Source organism: Oncorhynchus masou, chromosome 29 (assembly GCF_036934945.1).
Source record: "Oncorhynchus masou masou isolate Uvic2021 chromosome 29, UVic_Omas_1.1, whole genome shotgun sequence".
NCBI lineage: Eukaryota > Metazoa > Chordata > Actinopteri > Salmoniformes > Salmonidae > Oncorhynchus > Oncorhynchus masou.
The window spans coordinates 79,204,221-79,222,987 of record NC_088240.1 but is presented as its reverse complement, the minus strand read 5'-3'; the positions used below and the strand labels follow the sequence as shown (position 1 = coordinate 79,222,987).

Sequence of the window (18,767 nt, the reverse complement as noted above, 5' to 3'; positions counted from 1 at the left end):
ACAACAGCTACCAGTGGTTCCATGATGACTGACAACACAACAGCTACCAGTGGTTCCATGATGACTGACAACACAACAGCTACCAGTGGTTCCATGATGACTGACAACACAACAGCTACCGGTGTTTCCATGATGACTGACAACACAACAGCGACCGGTGGTTCCATGATGACTGACAACACAACAGCTACCGGTGGTTCCATGATGACTGACAACACAACAGCTACCAGTGGTTCCATGATGACTGACAACACAACAGTGTCCAGTGGTTCCATGATGACTGACAACACAACAGCTACCGGTGGTTCCATGATGACTGACAACACAACAGCGACCGGTGGTTCCATGATGACTGACAACACAACAGTGTCCAGTGGTTCCATGATGACTGACAACACAACAGCTACCAGTGGTTCCATGATGACTGACAACACAACAGTGTCCAGTGGTTCCATGATGACTGACAACACAACAGCTACCAGTGGTTCCATGATGACTGACAACACAACAGTGTCCAGTGGTTCCATGATGACTGACAACACAACAGCTACCGGTGGTTCCATGATGACTGACAACACAACAGCGACCGGTGGTTCCATGATGACTGACAACACAACAGTGTCCAGTGGTTCCATGATGACTGACAACACAACAGCTACCGGTGGTTCCATGATGACTGACAACACAACAGCTACCAGTGGTTCCATGATGACTGACAACACAACAGCTACCAGTGGTTCCATGATGACTGACAACACAACAGCTACCGGCGGTTCCATGATGACTGACAACACAACCGCTACCGGTGGTTCCATGATGACTGACAAGACAACAGCTACCGGTGGTTCCATGATGACTGACAAGACAACAGCTACCAGTGGTTCCATGATGACTGACAACACAACAGCTACCGGCGGTTCCATGATGACTGACAAGACAACAGCTACCGGTGGTTCCATGATGACTGACAACACAACCGCTACCGGTGGTTCCATGATGACTGACAAGACAACAGCTACCGGTGGTTCCATGATGACTGACAAGACAATAGCTACCAGTGGTTCCATGATGACTGACAACACAACAGTGACCGGTGGTTCCATGATGACTGACAAGACAACAGCTACCGGTGGTTCCATGATGACTGACAACACAACAGCTACCGGTGGTTCCATGATGACTGACAAGACAACAGCTACCGGTGGTTCCATGATGACTGACAACACAACAGCGACCGGCGGTTCCATGATGACTGACAACACAACAGCTACCGGCGGTTCCATGATGACTGACAACACAACAGCTACCGGCGGTTCCATGATGACTGACAACACAACAGCTACCGGCGGTTCCATGATGACTGACAACACAACAGCTACCGGCGGTTCCATGATGACTGACAACACAACAGCTACCGGCGGTTCCATGATGACTGACAACACAACAGCTACCGGCGGTTCCATGATGACTGACAACACAACAGCTACCGGCGGTTCCATGATGACTGACAACACAACAGCTACCAGTGGTTCCATGATGACTGACAACACAACAGCTACCAGTGGTTCCATGATGACTGACAACACAACAGCTACCAGTGGTTCCATGATGACTGACAACACAACAGCTACCGGTGGTTCCATGATGACTGACAACACAACAGCTACCGGTGGTTCCATGATGACTGACAACACAACAGCTACCGGTGGTTCCATGATGACTGACAACACAACAGCGACCGGTGGTTCCATGATGACTGACAACACAACAGCTACCAGTGGTTCCATGATGACTGACAACACAACAGCTACCAGTGGTTCCATGATGACTGACAACACAACAGCTACCGGTGGTTCCATGATGACTGACAACACAACAGCTACCGGTGGTTCCATGATGACTGACAACACAACAGCTACCGGCGGTTCCATGATGACTGACAACACAACAGCTACCGGTGGTTCCATGATGACTGACAACACAACAGCGACCGGTGGTTCCATGATGACTGACAGCACAACAGTGACCGGTGGTTCCTTGATGACTGACAACACAACAGCTACCAGTGGTTCCATGATGACTGACAACACAACCGTGGGACTGATGAATTTCCGTGCAAGGGCAGTCCATTTAAAATGTATTCATTCCTCCCTCACCCCTTGCCCTGCAAGTGTCAACTCATCAGACGTCATGATTCATCATCAGAAGTGTCCACTTAATTTGAAGCCTGAGGGGAGAGGGTGTGTCTTTTACGTGTTTGTAATGCAGTCATGGCCCAAGTCAACTGTGCCATCAGTTTCACAGTGTACTATCTCTGATCAAGTGTCCACAGTGAGTGTTTGTGTATTTTCAGTTCTTCAGAGCATATGGGATAGTATATGTGTCTTTAGGCAGACATATTTTAATTTGGAGGGGTACCTCATCTGATTTAGGTGTGTATCCAGTATCCTCCTCCAGACTGCTAGGATGTAACTCGTACAGTATATGTACAGTATTAACACTTTTGACTTGCCTCCTTCGATCCCCCTCTGAGAGGATAACGCCCCACACACACACACCTCAATCAGATTAGGTAGAAATATGTATGCATCCAGCAGATCCATCAGTGTAGTGTTATGTAACTGTACAATGAACATAGTAGATGTCATGTTAATGTCATGTAGTAAACAAGCACATAGATTACGTAGTAGAGGAGGCAGGCCAGGCAGCAGCTGGGAGGAGGATAAAGCCCACCCCCCCTCAGATTACTGAGGCTCAGTCTAATAACAAGACCCATTTTCCACTCCCTGTTACTCTCTCTCTCTCTGTCTCTCTCTCTGTCTCTCTCTGAAATGTACAAGCTCTAAATCCACACCCCATCGAGTCACATCTGCATCCCCTCAGTGCTGTAAACTACCCAACATACCAACACACTCTAACCCACTCTAACCCAGCATGCCAACACACTCTAACCCAACATACCAACACACTCTAACCCAGCATACCAACACACTCTAACCCACTCTAACCCAGCATACCAACACACTCTAACCCAACATACCAACACACTCTAACCCAACATACCAACACACTCTAATCCAACATACCAACACACTCTAATCCAACATACCAACACACACTAACCCAACATACCAACACACTCTAACCCAACATAACAACACACTCTAACCCAGCATACCAACACACTCTAACCCAGCATACCAACACACTCTAACCCAGCATACCAACACACTAAAACCCAACATACCAACACACTCTAACCCAGCATACCAACACACTAAAACCCAACATACCAACACACTCTAACCCAACATATCAACACACTAAAACCCAACATACCAACACACTCTAACCCAGCATACCAACACACTCTAACCCAGCATACCAACACACTCTAACCCAACATACCAACACACTCTAACCCAACATACCAACTCACTCTAACCCAGCATACCAACACACTCTAACCCAGCATACCAACTCACTCTAACCCAGCATACCAACACACTCTAACCCAGCATACCAACTCACTCTAACCCAACATACCAACACACTCTAACCCAACATACCAACACACTCTAACCCAACATACCAACACACTCTAACCCAGCATACCAACTCACTCTAACCCAACATACCAACTCACTCTAACCCAACATAAAAATACACTCTAACCCAGCATACCAACACACTCTAACCCAACATACCAACACACTCTAACCCAACATACCAACACACTCTAACCCAACATACCAACACACTAACCCAACACACTCTAACCCAACATACCAACACACTAACCCAACACACCAACACCCATGCAAACACACATAACAGAGAACTAAAGAAATTCATCTTCAAAAGTGTCATTTATTAAAAGATTTTATTTTTGTATCATCAATGTAAAAAGTACTCCGAAGAGTAACACAGAGTGACAGCAAAGTAAGAGTGAGAAACAGAGAAAGTGAGAGAAAGTAAGAATGGGAGAAAGGGATGAACAGATGAGAGAGAGAGAGAGAAAGGGAGGAGAGAAAAGTATTAGAATGTTGCAGAGAGGGGGGAGTAGAGGGGAGGAGGGAGGGCAGAGGATAGAGAGGGGGAGGAGGGAGGAATAGAGAGAGGGGAGGATGGAGGGAGAAGGATACAGAGGGGGAGGATGGAGGGAGAAGGATAGAGAGGGGGAGGAGGGAGAAGGATAGAGAGAGGGAGGAGGGAGGAGTAGAAGGGGAGGAGAGAGGGTGGAGAATAGAGAGGGGGAGGAGTAGAGGGGGTGAGTACAGCATCTACTAAGATATAAAAAGGCAGTTGAAATAAACAATACATATTATTTCTGACCAATCAGCAGTGGTCTCTGCAGTAGAAAACATACATGGAAAAGAGATCACAAAAATCTGTGCAATCAGTTTCTCTGTCACAAAATAGCTGTATAAAAAACACAAGTAGGTAGGAAGTGGCCCTTAACCACAGGCCCGGGGTCAGGTGTGTTTTCAAACCCTAATGATAAACGTTAGGATTGGGGGTAGGAAAAATCTGATCATAGACCTGTGGTTAAGAGCAACTTATACCTCAAGCATAAAAACATCCCCCAGCCCCAAGTAAAGACGGTAGGTAGGTAACATGGAGGCTACCAGTGATTGTGTGTTCAGTTGTGGCTCTCCTTGGAGAAAGCTATAGGGAGTATGGATGCAACCATATGAACTTGTTTTAGCACTGCTTTACTGGAAGCTCTGCATATAAACAGTTGATTAAGTATAAGTCAACTTTTTGTAAACCCTGTATCATGTACACCAGTTATTTCCTCTGGAGCTCAGTTGGTAGAGCATGGTGCTTGCATTGCCAGGATAGTGGGTTTGATTCCAGGGACCACCCATATGTAAAAATGTATGCACGCATGACTGTAAGTCGCTTTGGATAAAACGTCTGCTGAATGGCATATATAATTATATTTCCTTAGTAAATACATGTGTATTAATGATTTGTTATGAGGAATATTTCAATCATGTTTTAGTCCTATTATGTATAGCAGCTTACGATGATGGTGCAAAATACATATTCATACGGTCTCCCTTTTAGCTCTGATCCTCACGTTTTACAAGTTTAACGAGCGCCAAGAAGCACACAGGAGATAGCAAGCGCTGATCATATCCTCCAGTCAGACCTACATAATCAACTATAAAATACACCCCGGAGAAGAGGCAACTGTCAATCTAAAAACAGAAATAAATTAGCCACTGTCGTTAGTTCATAGAAGACTACGATGTATATGTATAGAATACTATTGTGTTGTACACATGACCACTGTATAGGTTGGAGTAGAGGTTGCCTTGCTGTTGTGGGATCTGTTGGTAGCTAGTTTTGCCCAACAGACCCCTGGAAGCCAGATAAGAGATTGAAGGCAGGAATTAGGCGTTGTGTACTGTGTTATTCGACTGATTGTGCACTGTGCTATTAAGAAAGACAAGCAAACTATCAAAATGCAGTAGAAAATGCTTTGAAAGAATAAAATGCTTTGTTGTTTTGTACACATCCTATTTGGTAAAGGCACAATAGTCCAAAAGTCCAATCATCCCCCCAAAAATGTGTCTCATCATAACAGTAAAAACCACAAACAAACCGTTGTACAGCAACTTTCCCAAGAGCATCAGTCAACCAATCGGTCAACCAATTGTAAGTTCAAAGAGCGAGAAACACAGCTGCCAATCAATAAATAAAGGTAATAAATAAATGCAGCGTTGTCAAGTCAACATGTGAATAAATAAACAGGATTTCTGTCTGTCTCTGTCTGTGAGTGGACTCTTCTCTCAGGGTGGTCTGTAGAGTCTCCCACTGAGCCATTTAAAGGATTAAGTTGTCCTTAGAAGCTGATCTAAGGTCTGTTTGGTATTCTATCCCCTACCGGTTAGGCCATTGAAATGTGATTTACTGTTTAACGGATAACCCGCTTCACATTTCTCCACACAGAATAAAGCCCAGTTGTGGTTCATTCGTTTCAGTCATAATCGATCTTCACCCAAAACACCTTGCATCCGTCTTCACAAACAGATTGTGTCATGTTGATGGATTGACATTGAATAGATTCTAAACCTCTAGACTTCAGTAGAGGTCCCTGCCACTTCCTCTTAGATGTTATTCAGCTCTAGAGGTCATTCAGTAGTCTAATGGCATCTGGCTAGTTGGATTATTCCTCACTTCTATCCGTAATGCCTCGGTCTATTGAACTGTGTCTCTGCTGTTATTCAGCTCTAGAGGTCATTCAGTAGTCTAATGATTATTCCTCACTTCTATCAGTAATGCCTCGGTCTATTGAACTGTGTCTCTGCTGTTATTCAGCTCCAGAGGTCATTCAGTAGTCTAATGATTATTCCTCACTTCTATCAGTAATGCCTCAGTCTATTGAACTGTCTCTCTGCTGTTATTCAGCTCTAGAGGTCATTCAGTAGTCTAATGATTATTCCTCACTTCTATCAGTAATGCCTCGGTCTATTGAACTGTGTCTCTGCTGTTATTCAGCTCTAGAGGTCATTCAGTAGTCTAATGATTATTCCTCACTTCTATCAGTAATGCCTCGGTCTATTGAACTGTCTCTCTGCTGTTATTCAGCTCTAGAGGTCATTCAGTAGTCTAATGATTATTCCTCACTTCTATCAGTAATGCCTCGGTCTATTGAACTGTGTCTCTGCTGTTATTCAGCTCTAGAGGTCATTCAGTAGTCTAATGATTATTCCTCACTTCTATCCGTAATGCCTCGGTCTATTGAACTGTCTCTCTGCTGTTATTCAGCTCTAGAGGTCATTCAGTAGTCTAATAATTATTCCTCACTTCTATCCGTAATGCCTCGGTCTATTGAACTGTCTGTCTGCTCGCTCTGGATAAGAGCGTCTGCTAAATGACTTAAATGTAAATGTTATTCACTGGAAGCATCATCTCTGAGGAGATTCCAGGAATATCATTCCAGGAATATAATATCATTCCAGGAATATAACTATCCTTAATCCCCAAATCTTATTCCACCTGTCCTTCTAACCATCCCCTCCTCGTCACCTCTCACCTCCTTGCTCCCAACCACCTGAATCCCAAATATTCCTAAGCCAACAGCATTTCGATTAAGTTTGCATAGTAGCATTTACCTTTTCTTAAGTGGAGTAAGAGAGTATATCATTCGGTCAATCAGAAATCCAATATTCTATAAACAAGCGATGGGCTTTAAGAGGTGCTTACCAACCTTCCAATCTACAACCACTATTTGTGCAAATAATCTGATTGTTATGGAACTATGATTATGATTCACAAGGACACATTCTGTCCTCATGTAGTAATAACTGTAGTCTCTCAGATATCACTTTCATTAATGGTCCTAATTGCGTTTAGGTAGTTGCAAAAGATCCATCATTAAGGAAACTCATCAGCACCTAAAACCATGGCTGCAGTCCAAATTCAAATTAGAGAGTGATGATCAGAGGCAACATCCTTAGTGGAAATATTGAAGTTGAGCTTAAAAACAACCAACCCACAGCTATTTATGTATCTAGCAAGCTAACGTAGCTAGTTATCCATAGCTGGCTAGCTAGTCTTATAGTTTGGTCATTTATTGCAATACATTTCAGAATTCCCAAAAATGTTTATGAAGCTAGCTAGGTTTTATAGGCTCCTCACTACGAGACGAAGCCAATTTGGCAACGCTAAAATCAATGTCATATATACAGTGGGACAAAAAAGTATTTAGTCAGCCACCAATTGTGCAAGTTCTCCCACTTAAAAAGACGAGAAGCCTGTGATTTTCATCATAGGTACACTTCAACTATGACAGACAAAATGAGAAAAAAATCCAGAAAATCACATTGTAGGATCTTTCATGAATTTATTTGCAAATTATGGTGGATAATAAGTATTTGGTCAATAACAAAAGTTTATCTCAATACACCCTTTGTTGGCAATGGCAGAGGTCAAATGTTTTCTGTAAGTCTTCACAAGGTTTTCACACACTGTTGCTGGTATTTTGGCCCATTCCTCCATGCAGATCTCCTCTAGAGCAGTGATGTTTTGGGGCTGTTGCTGGGCAACACGGACTTTCAACTCCCTCCAAAGATTTTCTATGGGGTTGAGATCTGGAGACTGGCTCGGCCACTCCAGGGCCTTGAAATGCTTCTTACGAAGCCACTCCTTCGTTGCCCGGGCGGTGTGTTTGGGATCATTGTCATGCTTAAAGACCCAGCCACGTTTCATTTTCAATGCCCTTGCTGATGGAAGGAGGTTTTCACTCAAAATCTCACGATACATGGCCCCATTCATTCTTTCCTTTACACGGATCAGTCGTCCTGGTCCCTTTGCAGAAAAACAGCCCCAAAGCATGATGTTTCCACCCCCATGCTTCACAGTAGGTATGGTGTTCTTTGGATGCAACTCAGCATTCTTTGTCCTCCAAACACGAGTTGAGTTTTTACCAAAAAGTTGTATTTTGGTTTCATCTGACCATATGACATTCTCCCAATCTTCTTCTGGATCATCCAAATGCTCTCTAGCAAACTTCAGACGGGCCTGGACATGTACTGGCTTAAGCAGGGGGACACGTCTGGCATTGCAGGATTTGAGTCCCTGGCGGCGTAGTGTGTTACTGATAGTAGGCTTTGTTACTTTGGTCCCAGCTCTCTGCAGGCCCTTCACTAGGTCCCCCCGTGTGGTTCTGGGATTTTTGCTCACCGTTCTTGTGATCATTTTGACCCCACGGGGTGAGATCTTGCGTGGAGCCCCAGATCGAGGGAGATTATCAGTGGTCTTGTGTCTTCCATTTCCTAATAATTGCTCCCACAATTGATTTCTTCAATCCAAGCTGCTTACCTATTGCAGATTCAGTCTTCCCAGCCTGGTGCAGGTCTACAATTTTGTTTCTGGTGTCCTTTTACAGCTCTTTGGTCTTGGCCATAGTGGAGTTTGGAGTGTGAGGTTGTGGACAGGTGTCTTTTATACTGATAACAAGTTCAAACAGGTCCCATTAATACAGGTAACAAGTGGAGGACAGAGGAGCCTCTTAAAGAAGAAGTTACAGGTCTGTGAGAGCCAGAAATCTTGCTTGTTTGTAGGTGACCAAATACTTATTTTCCACCATAATTTGCAAATAAATTCATTAAAAATCCTACAATGTGATTTTCTGGATTTTCTTTCTCATTTTGTCTGTCATAGTTGAAGTGTACCTATGATGAAATTACAGGCCTTATCTTCTTAAGTGGGAGAACTTGCATAATTGGTGGCTGACTAAATACTTTTTTTGCCCCAGAATCATCATTTTGTCTGACAGGCCGAAAATGCAGCCGTGGTGAGTGACGTGACATTCGCGGCCACCGGAGTATGATACATGACTACAATTTGCATTGAATTATGGGTCATATGAACCCCACAAGTGACCAAAGTTCTTCACTCGCTCCCTCGAGCTAAATCGAGGGCCGAGGGGGCAACGTTAGTGAATTGGACCTCCAGTTAAGATGGCAATCAAACTGCATCCGGTTTCAAAGGGGATTCCCCCAAGGGAGAGTGGCTAGTGCAGGGCTGAGGGGCTAAACTGCATCCGGTTTCAAAGGGGATTCCCCCAAGGGAGAGTGGCTAGTGCAGGGCTGAGGGGCTAAACTGCATCCGGTTTCAAAGGGGATTCCCCCAAGGGAGAGTGGCTAGTGCAGGGCTGAGGGGCTAAACTGCATCCGGTTTCAAAGGGGATTCCCCAAGGGAGAGTGGCTAGTGCAGGGCTGAGGGGCTAAACTGCATCCGGTTTCAAAGGGGATTCCCCAAGGGAGAGTGGCTAGTGCAGGGCTGAGGGGCTAAACTGCATCCGGTTTCAAAGGGGATTCCCCCAAGGGAGAGTGGCTAGTGCAGGGCTGAGGGGCTAAACTGCATCCGGTTTCAAAGGGGATTCCCCCAAGGGAGAGTGGCTAGTGCGAGGGCTGAGGGGCTAAACTGCATCCGGTTTCAAAGGGGATTCCCCCAAGGGAGAGTGGCTAGTGCAGGGCTGAGGGGCTAAACTGCATCCGGTTTCAAAGGGGATTCCCCCAAGGGAGAGTGGCTAGTGCGAGGGCTGAGGGGCTAAACATAAAGTGTTTGCACTGCAGCCCATTTCTACCCCTGACTCTCCCTATCACAGCAGCTTTAGCATGTTGACGTAGTCACACTAGCCTGCTGGGCGGAGTGTGCTCAGTGCATCAGGTCTATAAAGGGGCGGGGTTAACCCTGCTCTTACACTCCCCCCTTTTCAAAGGCTTTGCCGTGATTGAATGAGCCTGGACCCGACACTGACAGGTCTTTACGGTCTTTTTCCCAGTCTTCCCGGCAACAGGCTGGCTTTGGCACCCGATTGGCTGCTGCTGGCTTTGGAGGTTGTTGAAGGGCGTGGTGGAAGAGATTACGCTGTCCTGCATGGCTGGACTGCCCCTGGTGGTGGGAGGTGGCATGACAGGCAGCAGCTGTTTCCCCTCCATTGGTTTCCAGGGAGAAAGGATGGGCACTACAAGGACCGAGGTGGGACCGGGCTCAGAACAGAGCCCCGCTTTGTTGCTTGATGACTCTCCCTCTCTCTCTTTGCTGTCCTCATCTTCCTTTCTCTCATTCTCTTGGTTGCTGGTGGGGTCCTGGGGGTGTGGGGGTACCCCTGAAGTTGCAGAGGGGACGTCTCGCCCCTCCTTCCCCCTCTCCTCTCCTCCACTGGCATTGAGCCTCTTAAAGAGTACAGGAGGAGGGGTGTCAGAGTCTGTGTCTGACCAACTCAGTCTGCGCTTCTGGAGACAGAGAGAATGTTGTCAGCCTCAACTTATCAACATATTATTGTGTGTGTGTGTGTGTGTGTGTGAGCGTTTGTTCTCACCTTCACAGGGATGTGCGACTGGTCTCTGTGCCTGTGTGGGGGGGTGCTGCTGGGGCTGTCCCGGGGGGAGAGGTGAGGGGGGAAGAGGGTAGGGGCAGTAGGTGGGGCCAAGGGGGACACCTGTGGAAACCACATCTTCAGCATCGTCTCCACCTGGAGAAGAGTGTTCATGTACTTTTCCCTACGGAGGTGGAGAGAGAGGGAGGAGAAAATGGAGAGATGGAGAGAATGGACAGATAGAGGGAGGAGAGAATAGAGAGATGGAGAGAGAGAGAGAGGATTATAAAGGTTTAGAAAACAACCCTTCTAAGACTAGCATGGACATTAACATTCCTGTTCTCATCTACTAAACACAGATCCAGACTAAATCCACTTCTGTCTCTAAACATCCAAACTGGACTACTTATTATGAAAGCTCTCTTTCTGCTGTTGTGACAGAATGCTGACACTGAGTAGTGCAGGGTTGAGTCCAGTATGCACATAAACAGGTGTGTGTGTGTGGCCTTACCCGATGCTGGGTCTCCGTAAGACCCCTACGATCCTCTGGATGCGGTCCATGGCTGCACTCTGCTGGAAACTACTCAGACCTGTCAATCAAATACACAATCCTCCAGTCAGCATTCACTGTAACACTTTCTGACATGCTACAGTCAACACACACCAGACACACACCAGACATCCACACACACACCAATACGCCTACAGATGAAAACTACAGACACAGTAGCTGCAGACTAGATCCATACAGACTAGATCAATACGGCTGCAGCATCACACACCAGTGTAGGAGAATGGTGCTTACCACGGTCAAATCGTCCCCCCTTCAGTCCATTCAGCAGCTCCAGTAGGGGCCTTACAAACCCCTGCAGCTCAGCACACTGGGAGAGAGAGAGGGAGAGAATGATTATTATTAATGGGGTACAGTAATGTGTCTTCCATCCCAATCCCTTCATCTCTCTCTGACATTCACCTTCTGGGCAAAGAGCAGATCTCCCTCTGTCTTCTCTCTCTCAGTCTCGCTTGTTCTCTGTCTCTCAGCTGTGACCCTGGGGTGACCTCCAATAACCTCTGAACCCCGTGACTCGTCCTCCTCGCGGTCAGTGAATCCGTCACACGCCCACTGGGACTCGGGACTCTCTGCCCCGGCACTCCCGTTGCCCCTGACCATGCCCCCAGTGCCGAGGATGACGTCAGTGTCATCCTCCACCTGCTCAGAGTGGTTGAACAGGTAGCTGTCACTGGAGCTCAGCGAATCAACAGAGGGCTGGGAGGAAGTGCTGCCCTGTGATTGCATCACTGTGTGATTGGAGAGAGAGGGGGGAAGGGGAAGAGGCGAGAGAGCAGGGGGGAGTGGGGTAAACAGAGAAAAGATTTAGAATAACTGCCAAGTAACAAAATGTGTCCTCTATGACAACAGCCAAATGATATTGTATATTCAACGGAGAGAAAGAAAAATCCAACCCATATTTATGTTTATTTATTTTCCCTTTTGTACTTTAACTATTTGCACATAATATGACATTTCAAATGTCTTTTATTATTTTTGAACTTTTGTTAGTAATGTTTACTAGTATTTATTTTTTCCATTGTTCATTTCACTTTTGTTTATTATCTATTTCACTTGTTTTGGCAATGTAAACATGTTTCCCATGCCAATAAAGCCCTTAAATTGAAATTGAATTGAAAGAGGAAGAGCGACATTGCTGTGGAAGTTGCTATAGGGGAGACATTCTTTTAATCCTACAACCCAAAAATAATAACAGCAATTCAAAATGGTGGGTCTACCAGTGGCCTAGTTAAACATGATGTGGAGCGTGACTGGGGGTATGCAATAGGCACACAATGGCAGTGAATGTCTGGCTCCCATTGAGGGGAGAGGAGATGGGGAAAGAGAGAGTGAAACGCGAGGGGGAAGGGTGTGAGTAGAATAAGCAGTAGTAGAATCCAATAAGGCAGGCTGGGTCTTTCTCTCTCTCTCTCCTCCTCGGCCTCCGGGGTTCTCTCTCTCTCCTCTGACTCGCTCTCTCTCCATCCCCCCTCACTCTGATTCACTCACTATACCCCCCCCTCCTCTGTTTTTCTGTCTGCCTCCCATCTCTTCCTCTCTTTTCCTCCCCTCTCACCCCCTCCTCTGTAGACAGTACCCCCCCCTCTCCCCCTCTCTATTCTGGGAGTCCCTGTTGGTTTGTGACCTCAGACTACATTAAGAGGGGTAACATGAGCACACCAGTATCTCCACACACACGCACACACGGTCTAATGCCCACCACCCCAAAATACACACTTTCGTATATGCACCCTCCACGCACACAAATGTACACACACACACACACACACACAACATATCGTTTAACACACCCCACACACTCACTGATAAAGTCTCGCCAAGCACATTCTGCTAGAGAGCAAACCCCCAGTGACAATAGTCCCTCTGCAATGTACACACACACACACATCCACACACAGACAGACACACATCCACACACAGACAGACACACATCCACACACACATCCACACACAGATCCACACACAGATCCACACACAGACAGACACACATCCACACACAGACAGACACACAGACAGACACACACATCCACACACAGACAGACACACACACACAGACAGACACACACAGACACACACAGACACACACACAGACAGACACATCCACACACAGACAGACACACATCCACACACAGACAGACACACACACACACAGACAGACACACACACACACACATCCACACACAGACAGACACACATCCACACACAGACAGACACACACACAGACAGACTTATTAATTCACTTCACTGTTTAATAGTCTGTCATAGAAGTTGTGATTTTTATAGCTACACACACACGTGTAGTTGTGTATTTTATTCCTCTTGATTTGTAATGATATATTTTTTAATCTGCATTGTTGGGAACGACTCGTAAGCAAAAGCATTTCACGGTAAAGTCTCCACACTTCATTTTCGGCACATGTGACAAATACAATGTGTTTTGATTCCACACACACTTATTAATTCACGTCACTGTTTAATAGTATGACACAGAAGACCACACTACACTTGGGTAATATTGTAACAATCCTAAAATCGATTATAACAGATTGATTATAACTATGGTGGCTCTTTCCTGGGACTTGTGCTTTCCCAATTACGCCTATGTTTGGATAGACTTTGTGGGAATGTAAAGATGAATGTCTGGATGCCTGCCAATATTATGTAATACAAAGACGTAACATGGACCAATGGATCAACCCACTGCATCATATGAGCCAAAACCCATACACTCCTCAGCTTTTTTTCGGTGTGTGTGTGTGTGTGTGTGTGTGTGTGTGTGTGTGTGTTGGCCCGGCCCCGTGTAGGTATGTAGGCTGCAGGGGAATTTGACTGTGTCTCAGGTGGTGTGTGTGTGTTTGTTTGTGGAACGTGATCATGACAAACACAAACATTACAACTGACACAAATGACACTCAGCACAATAATTATACTTATAACGAACACTCACAAATGTTATATGTTATGTTAAAGTCTGACGTTGACAAAGGTCTAGCAATTGTTCCATGCTTTTAGAATGACCGCTAGCCTACAGCTCTATAACACTGTACATCAACGATGTAACACATCAAGAGTAGCTAGACTAGACTAAACACAACGAACGTAATTAAGGAAACATTGTGTCATGTCTCTGGTATAGTCTATCACAGTCAATTCCGTAAATCGCGCAGGAATGTAGCAATGTAACATTTTAAAGAGAACTCTCACCTGAAATATTGCACAAAATAACAGCAGTAGAACCGGCACGGTTGCCAGAAACGGCCTCTGTAACCCACTTGCCGATATTTGTCTCACACTCGTTGGAACATCAGATCAGCAGTCTCCTTCCTCTCGCGATCACCGGACTTTCATTGGTTTGCCTCTTTGCTAGTTCTTTCTATCTCCACGGTTTACGATCTTCAACATGTGCACGGATACACGTGCCCACATTTGTTCGTGCCCTATTGGTTGTTCGTCTGAAGTTACAAACTCCATTGGTGGATCCATGCAGCCAGTGAATTCTTTACTGCCTGCTGATTGGTTGGTCAGCGGGGCACTCAAAGCCCCGCCCATGCATGTGGGGCTCGTGGTAAGGGCTGAGTGGGTAGTCTACTCGTGCCTCAGTCTACTACGGCTGAGCGGTGTAAACACACGCACACGAGCACGTCTTTTTAGGCCTGTATAGTTATTGTAATGAATGCCTCGAACAAAAATTAGATATACTGTATAAAATATTTAGGATAGAGGCGTAGGCCAATATGCTGACTAATTTGTACCTGATGGTCTAGTCCTAAGTGCTATATTAGGCAGGCCTATAACTCTGAATAAACTGGTGGGCTAAGGGTTCTCTCATGGACATGAGAAGTGCGCACGTGAATACGCGGCACCATTCAAGGTCACCCCTCACACCGGGTCTGGATCAGAGTTCTGTTCTCATCGTTCTGATCTAGAGAAACACACAAACCACAAGTCATTATCAACGTGTGAAATAGGCTACCTCAGGAACAGAGAGGAGAACGAAGATTATATTGATACAATTATTATGGGCTGCTGCAGCCTGTAGAATCCATGCCAGTATGTTTTTTTTGTGAATGTGGCTGTTTGTGTTGTTTTGTACTGTATAATGTCAATGTTAGGCAATAATGGGTTTCAATAAGTCAGAAATGTGTAAATGTGTTTTCAATAAAGAGATGTGTGGACAGGTAACACAAACTTCCCAACAATGCAAATATTCTCCTCACTCACTGTGTGTTTTATGGTCAAATAGTAAACACTTTAGGATTTGATATGGTCTTCTAGGCATGGAAAGCCAATACAGTCACAGAGGCATATAGCATACGGTGCTTAGGGACCTAAAGCTTTCCATCCCCTTATACATACAGCTAAACATTAACCCAATGACCCTCCTCTTCACCATGCAACACACATACGCTCGCACGCACACACACACACACACACACACACACACACACACACACACACACACACACACACACACACACACACACACTTGTGTATTTTATTCCTCTTGAATTTTTATTATATATATTTTTTTTTACTCTGCAATGTTGGGAAAGACTTGTAAGCAAGCATTTATTAACTCGTATTCGGCACGTGAAAATGCAATTTGTTTTGATGAGAATGATTTGACACACACACACATAACAATAATGTATAGGCTACTCTTGATTTAATAAAGGTGTTCATTGCTTTGATGTGAAACAGGAACTAATTTCAATATTTGCTGTTTTCTGGGTGTGGATACAGTGTATAGCATATAGTATATGTAGTGTTAGGTTACTTCCTCTCCCCATACATCCAGCTCACTATGAACTCAGCAACACTCCTCTTCAACATGTGACATGCATAACCTGGCCATTTACCATTCACTGTCCCTGTTGGAGAAAACCTGTCCATCGTTTCACTGTGTATACATCTATCATCATATCGCTCTAAAAATGTGTTTTTAACATTTAAACTAACATAACTATTTAAATAGTACAGCAATGTATGAGCTAATTTTTATTTAATAATATCTGAATTGGTTTGATGTGAAACAGGGATCACTTTCAGATTTGCTGGTGTTTTTTGGGGCATTACAGTACCATTCAAAAGTTTGGACACCTCATTCAATGGTGTTTCTTTATTCGTACTGTTTTCTACATTGTAAAATAATAGTGAATAATTCAAAACTATGAAATAACACATATGGAATCATGTAGAAACCAAAAAAGTGTTAAATAAATCTAAATATATTTTATATTTGAAATTCTTCAAAGTAGCCAACCTTTGCCTTGATGACAGCTTTGCACACTTGGCATTTATGATGGTGGGTTATTGGGTGTGTATATATAGGCTAACGTGAGGTTCTTTATGATGGTGGGTTATTGGGTGTGTATATATAGGCTAACGTGAGGTCCTAAGTCGATACAAGGGCTTTCCTCCCCCATACATTCCAAAGCAGAATGAACTCAGTGATCCTCCCCTTCACAGGGTTCACTGGTGCTGACAAGTACGACCACCTCACTACCTGTCCCGATCTCTCTCTCTCTTAATTAAATTAAAAGGGCTTTATTGGCATGGGAAACATATGTTTACATTGCCAAAGCAAGTGAAATAGATAATAAACAAAAGTGAAATAAACAATATAAAATTAACAGTAAACTTTATACTCACAAAAGTTCAAAAGGAGTAGAGACATTTCAAATGTCATATTATGGCTATGTACAGTGTTGTCACAATGTGCAAATAAAGTACTAAAAGGAAAATCTCTCTCATTATCCTTCACTCCCCTTCCCCATCTCTACCCCTCCCCCTCTCCTCTCTACCATTCCCCTTCTCTACCCACCCCCTCTCTACCCTTCCCCCCCTCTACCCACCCCCTCTCTACCCTTCCCCCCTCTACCCTTCTCCTCTCTACCCACCCCCCTCTCCAACCATCCCCCTCTCCAACTTTCCCCCTCTCTACCCTTCCCCCTCTCCACCCTTCCCCTCTCTACCCACCCCCCTCTCCAACCATCCCCCTCTCCACCGTTCCCCCTCTCTACCCATTCGCCTCACTACCCACCCCCCTCTCCAACCATCCCCCTCTCTACCCATCCCCCTCTCCAGCCTTCCCCCTCTCCACCCTTCCCCCTCTCCACACATTCCCCTCTCTACCCATCCCCTCTCTCTACCCATCCCCTCTCTACCCTTCCCCCTCTCCACCCATCCCCCTCTCTACCTTTCCCCCTCTCTACCCTTCCCCCTCTCTACCCTTCCCCTCTCTATCATCCCCCTCTCCACCCTTCCCCCTCTCTACCCATTCCACTCTCTACCCCCCCTCCAACCATCCCCCTCTCTACCCATTCCCCTCTCTACCCACCCCTCTCTAACCATTCCCCTCTCTACCCACCCCCTTTCCACCCTTCCCCCTCTCTACCCATTCCACTCTCTACCCACCCCCTCTCCAACCATCCCCCTCTCTACCCATTCCCCTCTCCACCCTTCCCCCTCTCTACCATCCCCCTCTCTACCCTTCACCCCTCTCTACCCATTCCACTCTCTACCCACCCCCTCTCCAACCATCCCCCTCTCTACCCATTCCCCTCTCCACCCTTCCCCCTCTCTACCATCCCCCTCTCTACCCTTCCCCCTCTCTACCCATTCCACTCTCTACCCACCCCCTCTCCAACCATCCCCCTCTCCACCCTTCCCCTCTCTCTACCCACCCCCTCTCCAACCATCCCCCTCTCTACCCACCCCCTCTCTACCCACCCCCCTCTCCAACCATCCCCCTCTCTACCCACTCCCTCTCCACCCTTCCCCCTCTCTACCCATTCCCCTCTCTACCCACCCCCTCTCTACTCATTCCCCTCTCTACCCACCCCCTCTCTACCCTTCCCCCTCTCCACCCTTCCCCCTCTCTACCCTTTCCCCTCTCCAACTTTCCCCCCTCTCTACCCTTCCCCCTCTCCACCCTTCCCCTCTCTACCCACCCCCTCTCCAACCATCCCCCTCTCCACCGTTCCCCCTCTCTACCCATTCGCCTCACTACCCACCCCCTCTCCAACCATCCCCCTCTCTACCCATCCCCCTCTCCAGCCTTCCCCCTCTCCACCCTTCCCCCTCTCCACACATTCCCCTCTCTACCCATCCCCTCTCTCTACCCATCCCCTCTCTACCCTTCCCCCTCTCCACCCATCCCCCTCTCTACCTTTCCCCCTCTCTACCCTTCCCCCTCTCTACCCTTCCCCTCTCTATCATCCCCCTCTCCACCCTTCCCCCTCTCTACCCATTCCACTCTCTACCCCCCCTCCAACCATCCCCCTCTCTACCCATTCCCCTCTCTACCCACCCCTCTCTAACCATTCCCCTCTCTACCCACCCCCCTTTCCACCC

General features: G+C 46.2%; 1 protein-coding gene across 1 annotated transcript; it reads right to left on the bottom strand.

Annotated features, from left to right (window-relative positions):
* Positions 1 to 3,864: 3,864 nt before the first annotated feature.
* Positions 3,865 to 14,775, bottom strand: LOC135520681 (circadian-associated transcriptional repressor-like). Its single transcript, XM_064946414.1, has 6 exons — positions 14,616 to 14,775; positions 11,814 to 12,139; positions 11,646 to 11,721; positions 11,352 to 11,430; positions 10,844 to 11,024; positions 3,865 to 10,757 (listed from the first exon to the last, which is right to left on the bottom strand). Exons 2-6 carry the CDS (start codon positions 12,135 to 12,137, stop codon positions 10,191 to 10,193), a joined length of 1,227 nt encoding a protein of 408 aa, XP_064802486.1. The 5' UTR covers positions 12,138 to 12,139; positions 14,616 to 14,775; the 3' UTR covers positions 3,865 to 10,190.
* Positions 14,776 to 18,767: the final 3,992 nt, after the last annotated feature.

What these genes read in the sequence shown, in the direction of transcription:
- LOC135520681 (XM_064946414.1), bottom strand. Translation starts at nt 12,137, where the DNA reads ATGCAATCACAGGGCAGCACTTCCTCCCAGCCCTCTGTTGATTCGCTG. An exon ending in ATCTGCTCTTTGCCCAGAAG is followed by an intron (nt 11,722 to 11,813) that starts GTGAATGTCAGA and finishes TCTCTCTCCCAG; the next exon opens with TGTGCTGAGCTGCAGGGGTT. An exon ending in TTACGGAGACCCAGCATCGG is followed by an intron (nt 11,025 to 11,351) that starts GTAAGGCCACAC and finishes CCACCTCCGTAG; the next exon opens with GGAAAAGTACATGAACACTC.